The 24,214-nt window shown below is 42.5% G+C and overlaps 1 protein-coding gene across 3 annotated transcripts; it reads left to right on the forward strand.

Moving 5' to 3' along the window:
* The first annotated feature begins 1,144 nt into the window (after positions 1-1,144).
* Positions 1,145-23,825, forward strand: slc6a15 (solute carrier family 6 member 15). 3 transcript variants are annotated; one of them, XM_010897852.3, is made up of 12 exons: positions 1,145-1,446; positions 7,950-8,447; positions 12,720-12,877; positions 13,428-13,554; positions 13,875-14,056; positions 16,491-16,601; positions 17,903-18,144; positions 18,974-19,166; positions 20,114-20,306; positions 20,631-20,790; positions 22,217-22,379; positions 22,862-23,825. In XM_010897852.3, exons 2-12 carry the CDS (start codon positions 8,135-8,137, stop codon positions 23,234-23,236), a joined length of 2,217 nt encoding a protein of 738 aa, XP_010896154.1. In that variant the 5' UTR covers positions 1,145-1,446; positions 7,950-8,134; the 3' UTR covers positions 23,237-23,825. The 3 variants fall into 3 exon arrangements, with proteins under 3 accessions (XP_010896154.1, XP_010896153.1, XP_010896155.1); XM_010897851.3 differs by lacking the exon at positions 1,145-1,446 and adding an exon at positions 5,945-6,095; XM_010897853.3 differs by lacking the exon at positions 1,145-1,446 and adding an exon at positions 5,945-6,095 and having other exon boundaries at positions 8,012-8,447.
* The last annotated feature ends 389 nt before the right edge of the window (positions 23,826-24,214 follow it).

Raw genomic sequence — 24,214 nt, forward strand, 5'->3', positions numbered from 1 at the left:
TGTCAGGTTACTGTGTCAGAGAGGTTTATACCATGAACAATTCAAAAGGTAGGCTCAAGGCATTTGATGTGTGATGGAAACCACAGGGCTAGTCACAAGATCTCAACAGCATCATGAGGTCAACAAATCTGACTTGTCGTAAACCTTTATGACGTCTTCATAATTCATGAGTATCATCTATTTGAAAAAATAAAAATACTTCTTATCTGCAGATTTTTTAAACAAACAAAAGACGAAGTTGTACTGAAATAAAAGAACATGAAGAATTTTATATACAGTTTATGGATGGAATGAAAGAATCAAATTGGGGGGTGGGGGTGGCATAATAATTACAAAAAGCTTGTGGCAAGCACACCTAGTGTAAGTAATATTAAATATTAAATTCACTGAACACAAGGTGCAAGGTCCTAGTTTTCCATTACATTGTACCTCAGCTAGTACACTGTAGTCATTTTATTATTAGCAAGATGACATCAAAGGGTAGGGAGTCAGCATCCTGTTGAAAGAACAAAAGATCATTATTGCAGTCAATAGCCTAAAGCACACACACACACACACACAAACACACAGTTATACAATTGCATGGGAACACACACAAACAAACAAACACTAACATTCCCTACTTCTAAGAATGGCACGCACAACTCACGTCTTTCCATGTGGATGTGTGGGTATCAAATAGTATGTTATGAAAATATGACCCTCACAAAGGAATGTAAAAAAAAAAAAAACAAATAGACATCCAAGAGACATTCCACCCGAAAGACACACGGCAACCGCCTAAATTACCCCTGTTTTAAACTCACTAAATAGAGTGCAATTTATGGTCAAATATTGCTCAAAATAAGCAATACGCTTCCATTTGGCTGTTTGCAGACCTTAAACACTAATAGAGTAAAGCAGATGGAGTAACATGGATCGAGTTGGTGAATAAGGAGATTAATTTAAACGTAATGACCTGGCACATTTCCAAATTCATAAACTTCCTGAATATTATAAAATGTACCTTATCCATGACAACAACTCAGGGTCTTTGCAACAACTCATGACATTAAACAGGGACGTGACATTAAACAGGGTCAACCTCTACCCTGAGTTGGTCTCCTTTCAGAGCAAACTGCACATGGATACTGATGGGGTCTGAGAAAGGTCACAGGTCACCACAGGAGTGATGCTGGACCATATTAGGATGCACACATTTCATCTTTCATTGTAGGTGCACGTAAACAGCCAGGTATGTGAAACTCCTTGAATGTCCGACTGGAGGAGTGGCTTTCTGTCTGGAGTCAGCTGCATGGAGTGGTAATGGGGGAAACATGGTCCGAATCTAAGCAGATGTGGAAGCTCAATATCTCCTACGTCATTGTGAAGGATCAGCAATTAGATCAACTAAATGTTTCCAATGAATCTGTGACAAGACGGACAAGTCATTGTTACCCAGAAAAGGTAAGCAAAGTGCCTGAGGTAAAGGTATCACTCTAAAAAACGAAAAGGTTCTTGGAGGGTCCTTTAAAGTTGTTCATATTGAAAAACCCCTAATAGACTGCTCCTCAAAGATTCATTTGAGGAACCTTTTGGGGTAGATTTTTTATAGGGTATGGTTGTTTGAGCAAGTATAAAAAGTATAAAAAGCTCTTCAAAATAACCTTCAAAATGTTTCCTTTTAGAACATATACAGGTTCCACCAGAGTTTTAAAGTAGGGGTTACTCCAATAACCTTTTCTTTTAAAAGTGAAGATCCTAAAATGGGAAATCTAAAATCTTGCACTTGATCAGTGATTTTCTGGCCTTTTATATACATTAACAATATGAAGACTAATCATTGTAAGGCCAAATCTGATGTAAATTAGAGATAACATTTTATCTAAGACCTATAATTCCTTTTGAATACTGTTGATCTGTTGACTGTTGATCACTGGCTTGTTGTTGCTTCTGACCTGGATTAGGTTTTAAACACTCTGGACACATCCCAAATGCATTTACAAACTACTGCAACTTGTACTTTTAAAATGTAAAATGTACTCGGAAGCCTGGTTCCTCTCTTCCTATATTTTAGCCCCTCTTAGGATTTTTTTCCTAAACACTGTGCTTCAACATTGGTGTTGCTTGCTCCTTGGGGTTTCAGGCTGGGTATTTTGTAAATGCACTGTGACAACTGCTCATGTAAAAAGGGCTTCATAAATACATTTGATTGATTGATTTGATTGATTGCTTTAGTCAAGGTTATTCCTCAGGTTTCCATATTTGTGAATTTAAGTCCTCTTGACTATTACTACATCAATTGATGGAAACCGTCTCCAGATCCTCTCCATTCTGAGAGTTTCTGTCCCAACAGGAACATATAAATCAGTGAATGCTGTGAAAAGGTCTGATGCCCTACATACCCCACAAACTCTATTAGAAATAACAATCAATAACACTGTCTGCTTAGGCTCCAATCACTGGGCTCCAGTGGAGAGGTGGGGTGACCGTGAGTGTGCACGTTTGTGTGTGTGTGAGTGTGTGTGTGTGTGTGTGTGTGTGTATACTGCTTGTTCATTTCTTTAGACAGGCAAGTAATGCTGTAGCTTGAGGGAGCAGAGGCACAATGCTCTGTGAGGCTGAGTTGAACGCTGTCCCCCAAACTGAGGAATAGGAATGACTACTGTACAGTATATCTTTAGAGATGCACAATGTTGAAATGAAAACACATTCAAGAAATAAGCACAAACATATTCTCTAATACACTATACGTCCATTACAAATACAATGTTTACCTAGTTCAATATCTCGCCGCTCCGTAGCTTTCATTCCTCTCTCTTCCTCCTATCTCTTCCTCCTCTCTCTTTCTCCTATCTCTTCCTCCTATCTCTTCCTCCTCTCTCTTCCCTCTATCTCTTCCCTCTATCTCTTCCTCCTATCTCTTCATCCTCTCTCTTCCCTCTATCTCTTCCTCCTATCTCTTCCTCCTATCTCTTCCTCCTATCTCTTCCCCCTCTCTCTTCCTCCTATCTCTTCCTCCTCTCTCTTCCCTCTATCTCTTCCTCCTATCTCTGCCATTCTGAATCAATTTAATTTAAATGGCTTTATTGGCACAGGAAATATTTGTTTCCATTAGCAAAGCAAGAAAAAAATGTATCTAACAATAAATAACAACAGTAAAAAAAAAGACATCCTAAGTAAAAATTGCACCAAAGGCATTTTAGTTTTCTTTTTTGTGTAGTAAAAAGGTGCAAATAGTTATGTGTAAGACTGACAAGGGAAAAAAGATACATGGATGATACTGGTTTGGTTTACAATGTTGATGTTCTACAAGTTGTCCTTTTCTCATGGCATGAGGTCACAAATCTTGCTGCTGTGATTGCACATTGCAGTATTTTGTCTAACAGATACAGGAGTTTATTGACATTTGAGATTGTTTCAAATTCTTGGTGAACCTGTATGATTTGAGGGAAATGTCTCTAATGTTTTCATGCACTCTAAAAACAAAAGGTTCCAGGAGTATACTTCAGCGGTTTTCAGATTGAAACTGTGGGAGAGCCCCTGTAAGCTCTTATAAGAGCCCTTTAAACGGGTTCTTCAAGGAATTTATTTTAAAGGTTCTTCAAAGACCATTTGAATAACCTTTTTCAGGTAGATTATTCTTATCATTCTTTGGGTAACAATTATACAGCTCTTTACAACACTCTTTCACATTTGTCCTTAAAGAACTTATAGGTATTCCCCCCACAGTTTAAAAGTAAGGAACACTCCAAGAACCTTTTCTTTTTAGAGTGTAGATCCACAAATGATCCCTAGCTCGCCCCTTTCTCCCACAGAAGACATGCACAGTGTCCATGTCTGTTTGAGAGGTCACATGACAGCAACTGTGAGAGAGCCATTGCATGTCCTTGAGGCACCTGACAACATAGTCATCAGAGCAGGTGCTCAAACTGGGAGGGCAGGAAAGAAGGAAAGGAGGCACAGAGGCCGGAACACTAATGTCATTATGATTCCTGCATTTCTTACCAGGCTCCAGCACACAAATATATCACCATGGCTCAGTAATTTTGGAAAGTTTCCTTTAGCAAAAAAAAACAAACCCACAAAAATTAAAACAGAGGTTTCTGTAGGTAAGGGGAATGGAATAGAATTGCAGCAGATAATTCAGTCCATAAATATATTCAGCGTCAGACAATGTAACTGTCAGTACATTAGAATAGGTATCACAATACAATACAAATGTAATCAGACCGCGTAGGTTATAGATTATAGTTTTTCACAATTGCTAAGACACGTTTCTTGAAACCTTTACACATTTTCTCAAAACTTTAAACACAGATCCAAATCTTCAAACTACGTTCACCACTGACTCTTCTGTCAAAATCAAACACTTGCCTCAAAACCATTTAATTTGTGCTCAAAATCAAACAATGCTTTCAGATCATCCACACAGCCAGTCAATATAAAAACACTACAGAGCGTTCATTAGATACTAAATAAAAAACTGAACACAGCACCCAGGGCATGTAGTTATGAATTTATTTTAAATTGTAAATAGTAAACCCATTTTGCAATAACAAGTATAATAATCACAACTTCAGTGAATATATTGAATACTGTAAGTGCTGCAAGTAGTACAGTATTGAATGTCTGTATATTCCGCAGTGGCATAAAAATACTGTAGTCCACTGCAATTGCCCAACGATCAAAGAAAATTCTTAATGAAAGGTCAGTGAGAGATTCAATCTGCCTCAGCATCATGTCTTTGTGCTGAGTCCTACCAGAGGAGTGTGCTGAGTCCTCCTCCACCACCTCTGACACATACTCTTCCTCCTCGTCCACCAACTCTGACACATAATCTTCCTCCTCCACCACCTCTGACATGTACTCTTCTCCTCTACCTCAGACCTGTGTCACCTGTGTACTCTGAACTGAGGTATACTCTGAACAATTGGCTTGATCACATCATTAGAAACAAGCCTGAACTATTTTGAGTTATTGTGTGTAAACGATGACAACTGTGTTGTAGTTGTGTTTAACTTTTGCTGCCTGTGTTTATCATTTTGTAACAAAAGCGCATCACAGCGCGAGATGTGATTTAGTGAGTGAGAATGTGTTAGAGTTTTGCAAACAGAGTGAATGCTGTTTGCAAATGGTGTATACTACCTGAAGGTTTTGCCAAGAGTGACTGATTCGACAAATGGGGTTAGGTCACTGAGAATTTGGTTCAGAGAATGGGGTTTTGTGTTTTAGCAGTTCTGAAAAACTTTAATGACACGACTGTCATGGATCTTGTCACAACTGGAATTATTGAAACATTTTGCCAATTGCCTTCCAAAAATAATCACGTTCGTCAGAAGATTTACTGTATTTAGGCCTGATACATGGGCCTATTGCAATAGGCTGTAACACACAGGAATTAGGGAACTGATATAGAACACTACGGTTATTACATGGTTGCATGTTTTGCCAAGCACGAATGGACACGCTTGCCAAATTGTCCTTGATGGTGTGCCACTATGCCCTGCATGCATATTTGGCCACAATTACGACAAACAAAACACAACGTTAAAACGTGTACGTTAGGTTCAGAAGTTAGTCCTGTTAAAGAGACTAGATACAACCGTAGACAAGTGCAGATTTACCCACACATACCAACCAACCACCCACCCACCAACCACCGGTGTTTTAGTGAAGGCGCTTATAAGGGTCGTAGTAGAGCGTACCAAGTGCGAATAGGGGGCTGGGAAAATTGTAAAATAAATATATAATAATTTTTTTTCACATATTCATGGAGTTCTTAAACATAAGTATATACACAATATATGTATACCTAATACACAAAGAGATACATTGAGTGAATGAATAGAAATAGCGGTTTAGATCAAACATTGACGAAGAGAGAGACCAAGCACCCCTTATTAACGCGCTGATTGTAGCCTATTGCTAAAAACCAAGAGGCGACGCACTTGTGTCTGTTTCATAGAACACAACACAAACGAAAGAGGAGCAGGGACCCAATACAAGTGATGATGTCTGCCCCGTGCATGTGCTTCTGTCACAATTTCATTCCTTGAGACTAATTAACCAGAACAGGAACAAAATCCACACCAGAAGAAGAATTTATACTGAAGGTAATTCTAAATAAGGATTCATTTATATTTGGCTGAATACAACGGGGTGGCAGTGCGCAGGATGTAGGCATTGAGTGTATGATGAAATACCGCACATGGATGGAGATGGGCTGGGCGGCGAGGGAGGAATTAATGTAGCCTATGTTCATTTCTAGAAGAAATAACCGTGAACACAATAGCCGGCATAGCGCCAGCTATTCGTCTGACACGTTGCTTTATCAACATGTCTATATTTAATCCGGAATTATTCATTATTGGCTATTTGTGTGTACACACACTTGTGTAGCCATAGCCTCCACTGATAATTTATGTACCAAGTGTCCTTTACTCAAAAGGAAAATGGAACGATTTCCATATAAATGGAAATGCACGTCGATTAACCAAATGTCATTATCAATACAATATAAATAGATTTTCTATTTCTGTATAGGCTACAGCCTAGACAATTCCGCTGGCACCCTAAATATAAATATTTTTATGTCGGACTATACCATTTCCACGTCTTATATTTGCTGTTGTTAAGACGCCCATGCTTTACAAACGATGTTAATCTGAAAATCTATTAATCACTTAAGCCACCGGTCGGTGAAAGGCGATAGACTGCAACATTATGCACCATCGCCACATTCTAATATTTTTGTCTTACTTTTGTCTTACACGCGCAATGTGGATTTTTATCGGACGAAGCGTGACAACATAAAACCTATAATAATACATTTATGCCTGGGTTACATTTTCTATATTGGATTTAACATGTTTGGTGTTCTCGGCACTTACGCTGTGATGTAAGGACAAGGAGTGTTTGGATTCGTATGCAAATTGCCTCGTGCTCTGTGTCGCGGTTCAATTATTTAGGCGCGTGGATACCTGCGCGGTAAAAACCAAACTCTACACGTCCATGACCAGACGGTAAATGTTTAACAGAAATCATATTCTTAAATATGCAAAAAAGCGTTATCTTCGTTAACACATGCCATATAATGTCAGATTGTATATGATAGTACTTCTTTCTATACCGCTTCTAAGCATGAGAACAGGCCCATGTAAATATTATAATACAGATTTTTTTTTACCTTCCTTCATCCTGTTTTCAGTGCATTTACTTAACAAAAAAAAGTGTGAGGTGCTTCCTTTCGTAATCCAAACACGGTTAGTTGAAGGTGGATTTTACATTGATTTATTTATATATTTGTCGTGCACATTGACGGATTAACTTTAACTAAACAGTGATAAATCTCGGAATTTTTTTCTTAAAGTATCCGCTTGATCCATAGATTTTAGTCACATTTGTGATTTTCTTGTAATTAATACAGACTTTTACATGCAATAGATATTGTCCTGAACAATTTTATAAATTAAATGCTGGAACTCAAATAATACCACGAAATCATGCTTTTATCCTCATCCACAATTATTGCCCAAAGCAAGTTTTCTAGCACGAGGTTGAACACCATCTAGAGATGATTAGGTTTCTGAGTAATGAAGTCAATGAATGGTGATTCTGTTCAAATGAACTGTGATCACAGAGTATATGTAGCGAAGTATTATGAATAGATAAAATATTTTTCTTCTAAGACAGCACAAAAACTTCTGGGGACATTTAGACAGACCCAGACAACCACAAAAACCACAGTACAGCCTGTCTACATAAAAGGATGTGTGAATGCATGTGTGCCGGTTTCCGTCTGCGTCTCTGTCTGACGCAATTATCACTTATGCTTGCATTGTTGTTATGTCATCCGCCCAAAAAAATCTGCCTTGATGTTGATGTCGTTTTTTTTTTTAGTCCAGGACTAGTCTGTGTTTGTTTAACCAGGCCCTAAATAATTTTCATTTTGATGTCCTTCCTCTTAGGCATTCAGTGATAATGAAGAAATAAACAACTCTTTTGCAACCCTCCATCCCGCATCTCCAAGGCAGACTACACATCCAACCCGCAACGGTCCACCTCCAGGCCTTGTGCAGACACTGATCTCCCCATACCCATCCCGCCACCAGCCCAAAGACATTCCGCGCCACGCCCTGGTCTGCCTGATCAAATGCCCAAAAACAACAAGGCCGTCAAGAGAGAGCTTGACGATGATGTCACTGAGTCCGTCAGAGACCTGCTATCCAACGAGGACACGTGCGATGACTCCTTCAAGAAGAGCTCGCTGATGGTGGGAGGTGAAGGGGATGGGAAGGAGCTGAGCCAGGACACGGATGTGGAGGACGGGGGCTCAGACGCAGAGGACGACGCGTCAAGGCCAGCCTGGAACAGCAAGCTGCAGTACATCCTGGCCCAGGTGGGCTTTTCTGTAGGCCTGGGCAATGTCTGGAGGTTCCCCTACCTGTGTCAGAAGAATGGCGGGGGTGAGTGTCTGAAAACGGGGCACGTACAAACTTTGGGTTCATAGAAGTCGTCTGCCTTTGGGTGGAGGTCCGGGGTTAGGTTAGCTTCCTCGGGTGGGGGTCGCAGTTGTTGTTCTGGATTAATCACCTGTTGTGTTGTGGTGCTTGACCATAGACTGTATATATAATGGACGATGCCCTTTCGCTCTTTTCCATTGGTGAAAAATGAAGCCACCAGTGTCCTGATACGACGCTGACATCTTGGACTTGCGTCTGCGCAGATAGCGATCTTGGGACCAGTTCTGCGCAGTAGTTATGCGCAGTAGCGAGAAGGAAGTAAAGCCGTAAAGCCGCGAAATCAACGGCCCCACCCCTGTGCCCCGCCCTCAATCTCCCTCGCAGAATGCGCATACCGTAATCAATCGCAAGTCCAAGTACAGTACAACCTTTGCTTGTTAAACCTAGACGATATGTTATAGCCTAACTTACATCATGTTTAACCTTAATTTAGAATAGGCCTAATACAAAAATAATTGGTAACTTCTAGCTAACGATCACCTGCTAGCTATTAACATGGCTATTAACGAGGCTTGTTGTCTTTTAGCTAACGTTAGCTAGCCCATTACATTTATTTACTAATTAAATAGCTTATAAATTTAACTTACCGAAAAAAATTCAAAGATCGATTGGAAATGCCAGATCGGTTAGCACAATGTACTGCAGAACAACCCATTATGTCCGTGTGAAATTATATTAATTATAATTTTGAGATTAAATTTAAGTTCCAATCTCCTCAGTCCTCCGAAGATTCAGTGGCTCCTCGGCTCAGATAGCTGTCAATCACAGCTGTGAATCACGACGTCACACCACCGTTTTTAGAGCATTAAATAACTAACTAAAAACAAACTTATTTTAAAAACAAACTCTTGAATTTACATTAGCGTGATACAAACTACAGTAAATGACAGAAACCAGCTTCGGAAAAAATATATTTGAAGGGTAATTTAATTGTTTAGTTGGTCTCGCGTCCCATTGAATAACATGGGGAGGGCGGGGTTTATGACCTATACTGGGACCACTCACCAGGGGGCGATCGAGACGTTTTGGCTTCACTTTTCAGGGCTTGTGCGGCACGCTTGTGCTTGACTGCCAAAACCACACTTTGTTCCATGACCTTGGGGTTAAGTTTGGGTTAGGGATCGGAGCACTTAAGGTCAACAAGGCTGTGGACTATCAGAGCTCATCTCTGTCTTCAATAACTGATAATGGCTTACCTTGTGATGTTAATAATCACACTACAAAAAAACCAACAATAACACCGTAGAATAACAGTAGACCAAATCACAATTATTTTGAAATAACATCCAACTTAACATCCATTACTGAACAGATACATAAACAATACGGTATCAACCAACATTACATCCATTACTGAACAGATACATAAACAATACGTTATCAACCAACATTACATCCATTACTAAACAGATACATAAACAATACGTTATCAACCAACATTACATCCATTACTGAAAATATACATAAACAATACGTTATCAATCAACATTACATCCATTACTGAACAGATACATAAACAATACGGTATCAACCAACATTAAATCCATTACTGAAAAGATACATAAACAATACATTATCAACCAACATTACATCCATTACTGAACAGATACATAAACAATACGGTATCAACCAACATTACATCCATTACTGAACAGATACATAAACAATACGTTATCAACCAACATTACATCCATTACTGAACAGATACATAAACAATACGGTATCAACCAACATTACATCCATTACTGAACAGATACATAAACAGTACGGTATCAACCAACATTACATCCATTACTGAACAGATACATAAACAGTACGATATCAACCAACATTACATCCATAACTGAGGGTTGAGTGGGTTCAGTCGTCTCCAAATCCAAATACAAGACATGTTTTTTTGAGTAAGCCCTGTCTCACTAGCATTGCCTTAAATCCCACCAGATTCACTCACTTAACCCAACAACCACCACCCCTTAATTTGCATTATGTCACAGAGACACACCCTGGCACAGGCCAGCCGACAGGATGACTCAGGAGTTTTTTAAGGAGTGGGATGGATAAGAGCACCTAGGCCTCAGTACTGATTTATCTCTCAATAGGGCCATGAGTTTTTTTACATGGTCAGGTACAGTAGATGTGGTTTAATAACCACATCTACTGTATTAAATTATACTGTATTAATAATGAATGCACGGTTGACACCGTATTCTGTGCATGACTTGGTTTTTATTGAAAGTCTTTACAGTATTATAAATGTTATACAATTATTCAGTGGGGCTGGAAAACATGTTGAGTCTGGCCAGCAAACCATGGTTTAAAGAGGCTGAACAGAGAGTCATGATTATAACACAGTACTTCTGTTTTCCCTGAAAACAACCAGCTTTGCTTTAAAACTAAAGTTTTTTGCCAGGTAGGATATCCTTTTTTTTATTCACTCAAGGAATTTTGTAGTTGGCAGAATATTGTTTGGAAGCTGAATCGCTCAAGGCATGTATGTTTCATTCAAGTCTTGTGCTGGCTGTGTTATTAAATATGTATTAATTGCATTTTAATCCTTTTTTGTGAATCTAATTGTAAAGATGACATTCTGACCACCATTTCATATGAACAAAGGTTGTTGTATTCTCCTTATTACCATGTGTCTCCAGCCGCAGACGTATGTCTCCTGAGCCTGTTCTAAAGCCCAGGGAGTATCTTCACACACACACACACACACACACACACACATACACACGCACACAAACACAGAGCCTGTTTTACAGGGCTGTTCTATTATGGGATGTCATTCTCCCTAGAGCTGTCTCTAAAGAAAATAATGAATGTAATTTTTTGAGGACTAAAGGAACCACAGAGTGGCTTTCGGTATTTTAATCTGAGTATTTTGCTAGATTGAGATGTTGTTTGTTGTGTGGAACCACACACCACGACTAGAGAAAGGGAAGTGAGGTACGCAAAGATACATAGAAAGGAACTGGTGTGGTTTGCACTCACTGAAAGCTGTGTGTGTTTGTGTGTGTGCACAAATTTGTGTAGTGGTTTTTGTTTTACAATACTTGTGAGGACCATAAATCCCCCAAAAGGTAGTAAAACAAGGAGAATGAAACCTTTTGTAGACACTTAACCATTCCTCACAGGGAAACCGATTAGGTTTTAAGGGTTAAGAGTTACTGTTAGGAGGTAGGGTTAGGTTAAGGAAAATAGGAATTTGAAAGTTCCCAGAAGGATAGTAAAACTATTACTTGTGAAGCACAAGAATTCCTAAAATATCCTCAATAAATATTCTCCCAGTACAGTAAACCATCCTACTGTCCGGTCCTCACTTCTAGAAAGGACATTTATTGCTGATGACTTAGGTGCAGGTTTAGAGTTTGATTTGAGGTAAGAGCAAGTTAGGATGAAGTTTTGATTTAGGGGATCACTCCGGCCAACCACTGTTCCATAGGGCCAGTCAGGCAGCACAGGTCAATCATGATGCAGCAGCTGGGCCACCTTACCCTGTTCGTATCACATCAAGACACCTCCAGATTGTTAGCTTTAAACTAAATAGCTGTACTAACTGGATGTATTTACCAAAACCGTAAATCTGTAAATGTGTTTGTATAAGATATACGCACTGTTTATTAAATACCATTATCTTATGCTCACCTCATGTTATAAATAACTGTACATAAATGTAGTATACAGTAGATGGTATGTTCTGTCTGTATTGCGTTTACCACAAGCCGCACAACAATTCTGGGCATGTGGGAATGTGCTGAGTAAATAAAGGTGCTATATTTCTTTATTTTTTGGGATTTCACCTGGTAAGTTGACTGAGACCCATTCTCTCATGAAACAATAACCTGGGAACAACAGGTGTTTCACCTTGCCGGCTCTGTAATTCAATCTAGAAGACTCTGTTACGGTTGAGATGCTCTAACCCAGGGATGTTTTGCTCGAGGGCCACACTGGGATTTTGAAATCCAACGTTGAACATTGACGCCTTTGTTTTGTAATAGACAGTTTCTTCCTATAAAATCGACCTGCAGGCCAGAAAAGAGTTTACAAGTCCATGATAATAAGTGCTTTTTTCCCACTCTCAAGCCTAGCACATTGAACGGACCTGCAGGGTGGATTCGGCCCGGCAGGCCTTAGTTTGCCCACACTCCTGCTCAAACCGACCTGCTACCTTGAGTTTCTGACCCTGTGTGTGTGTGTTTGTGTGTGTCTGCTCAGGGGCATATCTAGTCCCCTACCTGATCCTGCTGATCGTGATCGGCATCCCGCTGTTCTTCCTGGAGCTGTCGGTGGGACAGAGGATCCGCAGGGGGAGCATCGGGGTTTGGAACTACATCAGCCCTCGCCTGGGGGGCATCGGCTTTGCCAGCTGTGTGGTGAGTGATGTCAGGCTTCAAACGTGCTTTGAGAAAAAGGGGATGGCGGGCATGAGAAGCGCGGTTGCTTAATGCGCGTGCAGGCTCGCACGCCAACACGTGAACGATTCCTCACCGACCTCGGTCCTAAACCGTGCTCTCCATGGTGTCAGAGCCCAGGGGACTTACATGTCATCTCAGCGAGTGTAAACTCATTTCGTGAGTCACTGTTTTCTGGTCTCTCCTTTTAATAGCAGTGATGCAGTGGAGAACATTGATTAGTGAAGGTAAAGGAGAGGGAATTCTGGGTACTGAATGGGTCATGGGTATGACAATACGTGTGGTATATTGATGGTTTAGATGTAGGTCAGTGACTAGCACTGCCCTGGACTGATCCTGTCAACCAGTATATCACTCCGGCTTGGCTCTTTTCGCATTGATGGAAAACACATTAAGACAAATGCACTTTATTGATACTGTAGGGTCACTCATCTCATGGGTGGTTGATGTCTGTGAGGTGGTGGTGATTTGGGCTGTGTGTTTTGAACGTGGAGTTGTCTCCGTCCCACAGGTGTGTTTCTTCGTGGCTCTCTACTACAACGTCATCATCGGTTGGAGTCTCTTCTACTTCTCCCAGTCTTTCCAGCAGCCTCTGCCTTGGCATGAGTGTCCCCTGGTCAAGAACCAAACCAATACATGTAAGACACACACACACACTCTCATCAAACACAGACACACACACACTCATTATACACACAATCATGACCTACAAGTGTCCCTTCCAGACTTATCTCCGTCACCCAGCACATGCTACACACATACACGAGGCAAAAGGCAAGAACTAACCGCTTGGCTGTTCGTCACCAGCATATGAGTTCATGCAAAGCACGTAATGAAGTCAGTGTGCTTGGGCGCTTGCAACCCCCTTGCATACCGTACACAGAACGGCAGGCTCACGCGCGCACGCGCACACGCTTCGTCAGCGTCACCGTCCTGTTTCCCACCCCCCCCCACGCAGATGTGGTGGATGAATGTGATAAGAGCTCGGCCACCACCTACTATTGGTACCGCCAGGCCTTGGACATCTCCGACTCCATCGCCGAGGGCGGAGGCCTCAACTGGAGGATGACGGTCTGCCTGCTGGCCGCCTGGTCCATGGTCTGCCTTGCCATGATCAAGGGCATCCAGTCCTCCGGGAAGGTAAGAGGGAGAGATCGGGAGGTGTAAAGTTGGGGCGTGGGATTGGTGGAGAGAAGGAGAGGTCATGAAACGGTTGGCGTAGTAAGTGTCAGACGCTAATGAATAGAGCGAGGTGAAGAACTTGAAATAAGGGAGGGTTTTGTGCGAGGGAGAGGTTGCTGGTTATTGTGGCTAGCATCTCCCAATTAATGTTTAATGGTTGACATAAATCTGAGCCCGATACTCTAATTTAAAAGGTCATGTTTTGATCCAGGTTTGCCTCAGTCATATGACTCAGTTGGCTCTCCATTCAAGCTGGAGCCAGGTCAAAAGAAACTGTCAGGCCTTTCTTAACTCACTGCAAATTGGAGAAACCCTGTTAGGTTCTTCTAACGCTGTGTGTTTCATAGCGCCTTTTTGAGTTTTGTTCCTAGAGCATTTTTGCAAAAACGTTTTCCACTCACTTAAAGACTTTTTAGTGAATCGTGTGTGTAGTATTTCATCCAGCCATTTTCCCTGATCCCAACGGCTGTCCGGTGTTTCAAACCTCTGTTGCCACTGTGCGGTCTACACCAGCCACACAGACAAAACAAGTTGGGTTCCCCGGCCTCCTTAACGGACAGAGGTGCTTCTGTGTCAGTCCTGCAGGGCATGCCACTTCCTGTTGCCTAGTGTGAGGTCTAACCGATTACTGTGATCATCACAATTATCTTGATGATTGTAATTATCTCACGATTACTACACAGTTCAATTATGTGGGAGAACTTCATCCAACACACTACCAAACTTGCTTCCTTGTGCTTCTGACAAGCTCCCACATCACACTGAAGCAATGGGGACAGGTCTCGCAACTCAGCTACGTAAATGCCCTCAAGATTTGGTCTGTAGTGTTATGGGTTGAAGCTACGTTCTACGTATAAAGGAACGTTTATAGTCGGTTGACTGTAGGATATTCTGATTAATGTAGAACTCGGCTGTGCACCAGCTCCTTATTAGTTAACACTGTATATGTTAGAGGGACCCCTTGAGCCTCACAGCAGCCTGGATGGGCTTTTCAGGAGAGAGAGTGGAAATGGCAAGGAGCTTTCCTTTTCCATCCCGGCTGAGGGACCATGGAGAGTGACTCTTTGAGGCTTAATCAGGGCTTTGACACACAAAAGAATATTAATGTCCCTTTTTCTCCCCACGTTGAAAAAGCCTGTTCCTAGGAATATCCTGACTGTGATCTACATTTTCTTTTTTTTTTCTTTTTTTCTGTATGTGGGTGTGAAGGCGCAAGAGTGACTGAAGGGATGGGGGGGCGGTTGCCATGGTTATACACAGTCCTTTATTTCACTGATTTTGTTAGGGGTGTACTCACAAAAAGGAGAAAAAACACATTAGGTGATTAGAGTATGTGGTGTGGAGGGAGTGGAGCTCAACTTTAATCCTGGGTATTAAATGGATTATTAAATTTCCTTTCAAAATGTATTTTTGCTGAGAACAGGGATCAACAGTAGGTCCGTGCTGTTTCAAAAGAACCCCTACAGTGTCTCATAATTAAGTAAAACATGTCATGACCTGATAAAGTGTCATTGTGAAAAGTTGCATAGCAACAACTTGATGATATGACCCTATTGATGGATGTCTTCCACTAGTGTCTCTGACTCAGATGTCCTGTCTTGTTCCCTGAAATGCTATCCAACTGAAGCTAAAGATAAAGAATATTGTATTTCCAAAAAGAGAGGGTTTTGGTACATTTAAGTGTGGCTACTAAATGGAGTTTTCGTTTGAGACAGTTTAGATAGTTAATAACAGGCTGTAGCTTAGGAGTCAATTACAGGCTGTAGCATGATGAAACCGTTTGGGAAGTGGAGCTTTCATCCACACACTAGCTGATGATGTCATTTAAACAGGTGGTGTGAGCATGGTCATTCGTAACTGAGTCAACAATGCACATTAGGCCGATGCCCTTTCAGAGGACCGCTTTGATTCCCTCTTTAGGCCGTTGTGGACCACCGGGCAGTCAGAGTCCCACTCCTGAATCATTCTTGGGGAAAAAAACACCCTCTCCTCTCCAAGGCTCCTACTGCCCGTCCCAAGATAACACAGTATATCACCGAGCCCAAACCAAGGAAGCCCCTCACTCTGTCAGCTTAGTGAAACAATGGGACAAAAGCTCTTGTGTGGGCCCCGGCCCAGATGGCGGCCGCCATGCCTGGCCTTTATATCACCTACTGTATGGCCGTTCTTTCTCAGCAGTTCCCCTGGGATGGGGCCTCCTTTTGCATCATTCACAATCAGTCACTGGATTCCTCCCCTGTATTTCTCCACTTACAGTGTGGAGTGGCTTTTCTCTGAGCATCACTGCCACCCACAGTTCAGACGGGAAACAACAGCCAGAGCCAAAGCTTGGCTGTGTCTTCTTGACACTCCTGAGGGCTGATTTTGTGTTATTGCTGTGGTGGTTTTACAGGTAATGTACTTCAGCTCGTTGTTCCCCTACGTGGTGCTGATCTGCTTCCTGGTCCGGGCTCTACTCCTGAAAGGCTCTTGGGACGGGATCCGACACATGTTCACACCCAAGGTACAGTACCTTAACTCTTAACCTGAACACTAATACAGTCCCTTCGGAATGAATTCAGACCGCTTACATTTGTGCACATATTGTTGTGTTATAGACTTCATTGATAATTCATTACATTATCGATCTACACACTATATCCCATAAATTGTACATGAATGCTAATAAGACCCCAACACAGTTTACATGAAATAAATGCATTTAAAATAGTTCCAAATAAGTACATTTTGAGTACATTTTATTAGGATGTTTTCACTAGGGAATACATTCGTTTGATCCAGTCGTGGATCAAGCTTATATTGTTCACTTTCCTAAAACAGGAAGGAAAATCTGTTGACTGAAAATGTGCCAGAAATTTAAAAATAGATGAATACTGTAGGTCAGCTATTCAACAGCGGCATATCATTGGTCCTGAGCATTGTTTATTTTATATAAATGTTCAGTGAAAATGTGCCAGAAATATAAAATAATATACACTAGTCTTCAACCAATGGCACCTCAGGCTAAATAAATACTGTAAATTAATTTGGGCTCTGCTCCGATGGCAGACATTTCTCCATGGCAACAGGAGTCGCTCAGCGCCCTCTGCTTCATGTAACATTCACAGTGATGTATACCGTTCATTTCACAACCGCGTCTGCCGCCTCTCAGACGCCGGACGTCTTCCTACTTTGCCGACTGTTCTGGATACAGGGATGGAGAAATCAAAAGCAGAGCTCATTGTGTGCTATGTACTGCTTTTTGTTTTGGTGGTGGGGAGGGTTTAGCAGCTGGGTTAAGCCCTTTCACCACATATATACTGTTGGTAGGCTATTTGAGGGCAGTGGTGTGATCTTAGTATGCTGTGTCCTTGTTTTATCAACAGTGTTGACAAATAGAGTTCACTTCACCACGACTCACATGACCACTGCTCCAGTAGTTGAAACAAACCACATGGCAGACTAGTTGAAACAACAAACAAAAACAAATCGGTGAAGACATTAAATCAACCAAGAAAATGGGTTGGATTTGCAAAAAGTCTTCATCATATGGGATAATAATGACCTGGTATCATTATTTGTTGATTACATGTCAAATTTAAGTCAACAGAAAACATTACCAAATGCAAATCTGTGACGTCTTTGCCCAGTGGAAATTATTTGTACATTACTAGGGAACCTAACAAAGACCTCTGTGCAATAAATTACTTACTGTATTCCTAAGATTCAAATCTTGATCAAATTACAAACACACAGCATGGATGGATGATGCTGCGACTCTGCTGCATCCTCCTGTATGTACGTTGCTTATACCTGTCTTTTCAGTTGGAGATCATGCTAGAAGCCAAGGTGTGGCGTGAGGCAGCCACTCAGGTCTTCTTCGCCCTGGGCCTGGGCTTTGGAGGGGTCATAGCCTTCTCCAGTTACAACAAGCGGGACAACAACTGCCACTTCGACGCGGTTCTGGTCTCTTTCATCAACTTCTTCACTTCTGTGCTGGCCACCCTGGTGGTGTTCGCCGTGCTTGGCTTCAAAGCCAACATCATGAACGCCAAGTGTATCATTAAGTAAGTGTGGATAACAAACCAATTCAAAATGTATTCCAAGTGTGTTTCACAGAACATGGGAACACACTTTAAAGGGCAACTGAACTCCTTGTGTTCTTCTCCAGCATGATATCATCATGTTCTGTTATAAATACCTATGTGTGTGTTTGTAGTAGAGACTTCCTGTTTACTTACCGAGTCCGTCTGGCTCCTCTAAATCTGCCAGTATAAGGCCTTCATGTATTACATTGTGTAGGGCTAGTGGAATGCTGTATTTGATCTGAGTGAAAGGTTGCATAAAATAATAATCAGAACGTCTGTTGTTCCCCGAACCTTTGAACTACACATGCATGTTCCATATTCCACAGAGTACAGAGTCTAGTAAACGCTGTCGTCTTTGTGGTTTTGGGCCAGAGTTACATAGACATTTGTCCAGGGTCGCCAACGTCTTTTGCTTCAAACGTTGGCACCTGCCAATTGGACTTACATACATTGGTTAGACTTGGTAGAGTTTCTGGAGCAGGTGAATGTATGAGTTTTTCTGTACCATGCACTTTATCTATCTAAAGGCAAGCTAAGTACCATCGCTGTGAAAAGGGCTAACCATGCATGTTGTTTAATGAAAATGGGAAGTAGGGAAAACATTGGGCCTGAAATGTCAACTGCCTTTGGTGCTTGTCGTAGGCCAGTGAGCTTATTTGAAGCTGACATTCAAGTTTGAGTCACACTGACCCATTGAGCCATTTAATAAGACCCATAAGAAATCAGCAATAAATCCTGTAAGATACAGTATCAACATGGTCTTCTAGGATGTACATTTAGATCTGATATTTTGTTATCTATTACTCAGGAACACAGGGAAGATAGTGCATTTGCTGGGGAACGGGGTTAGCCGCGACCTGATTCCCCACCACATTAACTTAAGCTCTACTGTGAGTGCCGAGGACTACCAAGAGATGACAGAGATCATCAGAAATGTGACAGCGCATGATTATCCACGGCTAGGCCTGGACTCCTGCAGCATTGAGGAAGAGCTTAACAAGGTGAGGGGCCATTTTGTTCTGTCAACTTAGTCATGACTGGACTTTCAGTCACTTTGCTAAATCTCACTGACCTAGAGATCTTAGAAATATGACACAAACCCAGGGTTTCCCAGGGTGAAGTGCCCCGTTTAATAATTTCCCCAACACAAACCCAGGGTTTCCCAGGGTGAAGTGCCCCGTTTAATAATTTCCCCAACACAAACCCAGGGTTTCCCAGGGTGAAGTGCCCCGTTTAATAATTTCCCCAACACAAACCCAGGGTTTCCCAGGGTGAAGTGCCCCGTTTAATAATTTCCCCAACACACTGTGGTAGATGTATCTCAGAATGTTTCCCAGGAACTTAAATTCGTCTTTCCAGGAAAACACTTGCCCTTACTTTCAATACAGTTTGTAGTTTTGTGTTGAATGAAATGTTGATAATGTGTTGTCTTACAGGGCTAATCCATCCCAGAAACAGAAAAATATGAAAAATAGAAACATTTCCACAAATATATTGTTAAAATATCGTTGCATGATTTAACAATGCATATCATAGAAATGTGTGGTTATGGGTGGATTACTCTTAACAGAAAAATACAGCAACAGACACAAGGTTGGGCTGGAAGTAGCACAGCCCAGCTGTTCCCAACCTTTTACATACACTCAGAGGACCACCAAGTAACTGTCAAAAACTCCAGAGATGAAGTAAATCACTGCCAAAAGCTGCCAAGAACTACTAAATCACTGTCAAAAGCCCTAGAAGAAAAAAAATAAGAAAAGCTTTCAAGAACCTCCATTTGCAGAGATCCAGAACGCTTTAACATTAAATATCTTGCAGCTCACAATAAGTAGATTTTATCATTGAATGTAAAAGATTATTCTGATTACTATTAATATAATCAGTAGGGCAGATTACTGACTTGTGTAAACATCACCATAATCTTCCCCCTCATCTTCGTCCTCCTCAGGCTGTGCAGGGTACTGGCCTGGCCTTCATCGCCTTCACCGAGGCCATGACCCACTTCCCGGCTTCACCGTTCTGGTCTGTGATGTTCTTCCTGATGCTGGTCAACCTGGGTCTTGGCAGCATGTTTGGGACTATCGAGGGGATCATCACACCCCTGGTGGACACCTTCAAAGTCCGCAAGGAGATCCTCACAGGTGAGTCAGAGACAAGGAGATCCTCACAGGTGAGTCAGAGACAAGGAGATCCTCACAGGTGAGTCAGAGACAGGAGACGCAGGAATTCGTGGCTCAATGTGTCTTCATTCACATTTCTGCATTTCCTCTCGTCCCATCTCGTCTCTCTACTCCGCTTTATGTCACAATAATGATTTCAGAAGAACAGATGTAATGCACTGCAGATGTGCGAAACAAAATAGAATATTTCATAATGTTGCCGGCACATGTTGATTCATTTTGTGAATTTGTTCCGTTTATGAGGATTGACCCTTTTTTGCTGATGTCTATGTGGTCTCCTTCCAGTGGCCGTGTGTCTGCTGGCCTTCTTCATTGGCCTACTGTTTGTCCAGCGCTCCGGGAACTACTGGGTGGCCATGTTTGACGACTACTCAGCAACACTGCCCCTGCTCATTGTGGTGATCCTGGAGAACGTGGCCGTTGCTTGGGTCTATGGGACGGACAAGTATGTTTTCTCCCCCCGTAATCTAAAACGTAAAGTTGTCCGTCCCAGTAGAAATGTTGCTTGTCGTGCAAGCGTAAAAAAAGATAATGAAATACACAGATCAGCCATAACATTATGACCACTGACAGGTGAAGTGAATAACACTGATAATCTCGTTATCATGGCACGTGTCTGTGGGTGGGATATATTAGGCAGCAAGTGAACATTCTGTTCTCAAAGTTGATGTGTTAGAAGCAGGAAAATTTGTCAAACGTAAAGATCTGAGTGACTTTGACAAGGGCCAAACTGGGATGGCTAGACTACTGGGTCAGAGTATCTCCAAAACTGCAGCCCTTGTGGGGTGTTCCTGGTCTGCAGTGGTCAGTACCTATCAAAAGTGGTCCAGGGAAGGAAAAGCGGTGAACCGGCGACAGGGTCATGGACGACCAAGGCTCACTGATGCACGTGGGGAGTGAAGGCTGGCCTGTGTGGTCGGTTCCAACAGATGAGCTACTGTAGCGCAAATTGCTGAAACAGTTAATGCTGGTACTGATAGAAAGGTTTCAGAACACACAGTGCATCCCAGTTTGTTGCGTATGGGGCTGCATAGCCGAAGACCTGTCAGTGTGCTGATCCGTCACCGCCAAAAGCGCCTACAATGGGAACGTGAGCATCAGAACTGGACCACAGAGCAGTGGAAGAATGTGGCCTGGTCTGATGAATCACATTTCCTTTTACATCACATGGATGGCCGGGTGCGCGTGCGTTGCTTACCTAGAGGACACATGGGACCAGGTTGCACCATGGGAAGGAGGCAAGCCGGTGGAGACTGTGTGATGATTTGGGCAATATTCTGCTGGGAAACCTTGGGTTCTGCCATTCATGTGGATGTTACTTTGAAATGTACCACCTACCTGAGCATTGTTGCAGACAATGTGCACCCTTCCATGGTAATGGTATTCCCTGATGGCATTGGCCTCTTTCAGCAGGATAATGCGCCCTGCCACAAAGCAAAAATGGTTCAGGTTCAAGGTGTTGACTTGGCCTCCAAATTCCCCAAATCTCAAGCCAATCGTGTATCTGTGGGATGTGCTGGACAAACAAGTCCGATCCATGGAGGCCCCACCTTGCAACTTACAGGACTTAAAGCATCTGCTGCTAACGTCTTGGTGCCAGATACCACAGCACACCTTCAGAGGTCTAGTGGAGTCCATGCATCGATGGGTCAGGGATGTTTTGGTGGCAAAAAGGGGGACCTACACAATATTAGGCAGGTGGTCATAATGTTATGGCTGATCAGTTGTAAGTGTAAGCTGTGTACTACTATCTGCTATCACCTTGTGCGATTCAGTGCAGTCACTGATATTTCGATGCTAACGGCCAAAGACAACAGTTTACACGGTGTATCGTTATGTACTGACCTCCTGCTGTGTGTTCCTCCGCCCAGGTTCTTTGAGGACCTGAAGGACATGCTGGGCTTCACTCCGTTCCGGTTCTACTACTACATGTGGAAGTACGTGACTCCCCTGCTGTTAATCCTGCTGCTGGGCTCCAGTGTGATCCAAATGGGAATGACCCCACCCAGCTACAGTGCCTGGATCCAGGAACTTGTGAGTCGCCTCTCGCCTGTCTGCACTCTCTCTGCAGTGCAACTGGAACAGTAGACAATACCGTGTTTCGGGTTTACGGGTATTGTCTTTCTTCTTCAGGGGTTTGTGCAGGATTTGATTTAACTCATGGTCGGTATCCTTTTGTTGCATAATTTCCTTTATCTTTTGCCAGTGCCAGTCTTAGACACAATCGGACAGCAGATGGAGGAATTCAATTAAAAACATAGGATTTGGCACCTCAAATCGCTTTATAACGCACCAAGTTAGAGTTATCACACGAGTCCCCCTGGCATGGTCGTAGATTGGGTATCAGTATGAATGTCAGCGGACGTGTTTACGTCATTTGTGAGGCAATACTCTTTGTGTGGTTCACTCAGTCGGCAGTCACCTGCACTGTCAGGTAAAATGTGTTTACCTCTCTGGTGTCCACGGTGACAGCTGCTGTGGTCCCCTTGACAACATCTGTTCCTCGGTCCCTCCAGGCGGTTGAGAGGTCCCTGAGGTACCCTGCTTGGGGCCTGGCCGTATGCATCTCCCTGGTGGTGGCAGCCGTCATGCCTGTGCCCGTGGTCTTCCTCCTGCGCTACTTCAACGTGATCGACGAGAACGCTGGCGTGGCGTCCACCATCTCCTACAAGAAGGGCCGCATCATCAAGGAGAGCGCCCTGCCCGAGGACGACGACGACTTAAGCCTCATACGCGCCAAGTCGCCGGGCAGCGAGGCGCCCTCACCCATGCCTGGTAACAGCATCTACCGTAAACAGAGCGGTGGGGTCCCTGATGTCGCGCCAAATGGCCGCTACGGCATTGGCTACCTGATGGCCGACATGCCGGACATGCCTGAGTCGGACTTATAGGGCAACTTTACAGGGAGTGGTCTTCGGCCCTCCCACGCTCCTGGCTGGCCAACCTCATCCCTGTTCTGCGTGCATTTAGTTGAGGGAATCATCTGCATATTTTGTTTGTACTGTATCTGTATTGTTCTTTTCTTAGATATGTCTTAGCTGTCGTTCTCGTCCCCTTTTGCTGTAAAACCAATAAAAGAGTGTGTGTACAATGTACACTTTACGTACTCACGATCTCGTTCCCCTTCCTTGGCGTAGTCCCAAACCAACATCTCTAGTTTCCTGTCCTGGACACCTGGTTGACCGTACCCTACCAGACAGGATGGTGGTGGTTTCAGCAATAAGGTCAAGACAAAGGTCTTCACAAAGCATAAAGAGGAAGGCAGGAGAATACCATCTCAATTCAGTCACTTGGAGAAGTAAACAGAAAGGAAAAGGCTCCTTAACCCTAGAAAGGCCATTTTTGTCAAGTTATGTTTTGTAAGAGTTCAAGAGTCCTCCCAGGTCCTGCTGTAGAATGCCTATGTACATTATGAACTCACTGCAGGCCAACAGAGCTGAGATTAGTAGCAGTGTAGCTGCATTGGATGGTGTATGTGTTGACAAGAAAATATTGGCAAAAGGATGGCATTGAAACGGAAACCACCCAAACCAAACCCCTCCAATGATTGTTAAAAGAAACATTGTGCCTAAATAACTTATGGTATTTGTTTATAGAATACATGGTGGACGTTGTATATTTAAGGTATTCTGTAAATATAATATATAAATATTATAAATATATTTATCTGAATAGTTTGGATATCAGAACACCATGTTTTTTGGTAAGTGCTTCAAATCCTTAACACTTGTCTCCTTGTTTCTTGTTTACTGATGTACCGTCGATCTATGTTAAGGGGCTCCACTCCTCTAACTTGTAAATACATTTTTCCATAAAATTGCTTAAAAACGCAATGTCGTTTTATCCCTGTTGAAATTAAAGATCAAAAT

Source organism: Esox lucius, chromosome 19 (genome assembly GCF_011004845.1).
Source record: "Esox lucius isolate fEsoLuc1 chromosome 19, fEsoLuc1.pri, whole genome shotgun sequence".
NCBI classification, from domain to species: domain Eukaryota; kingdom Metazoa; phylum Chordata; class Actinopteri; order Esociformes; family Esocidae; genus Esox; species Esox lucius.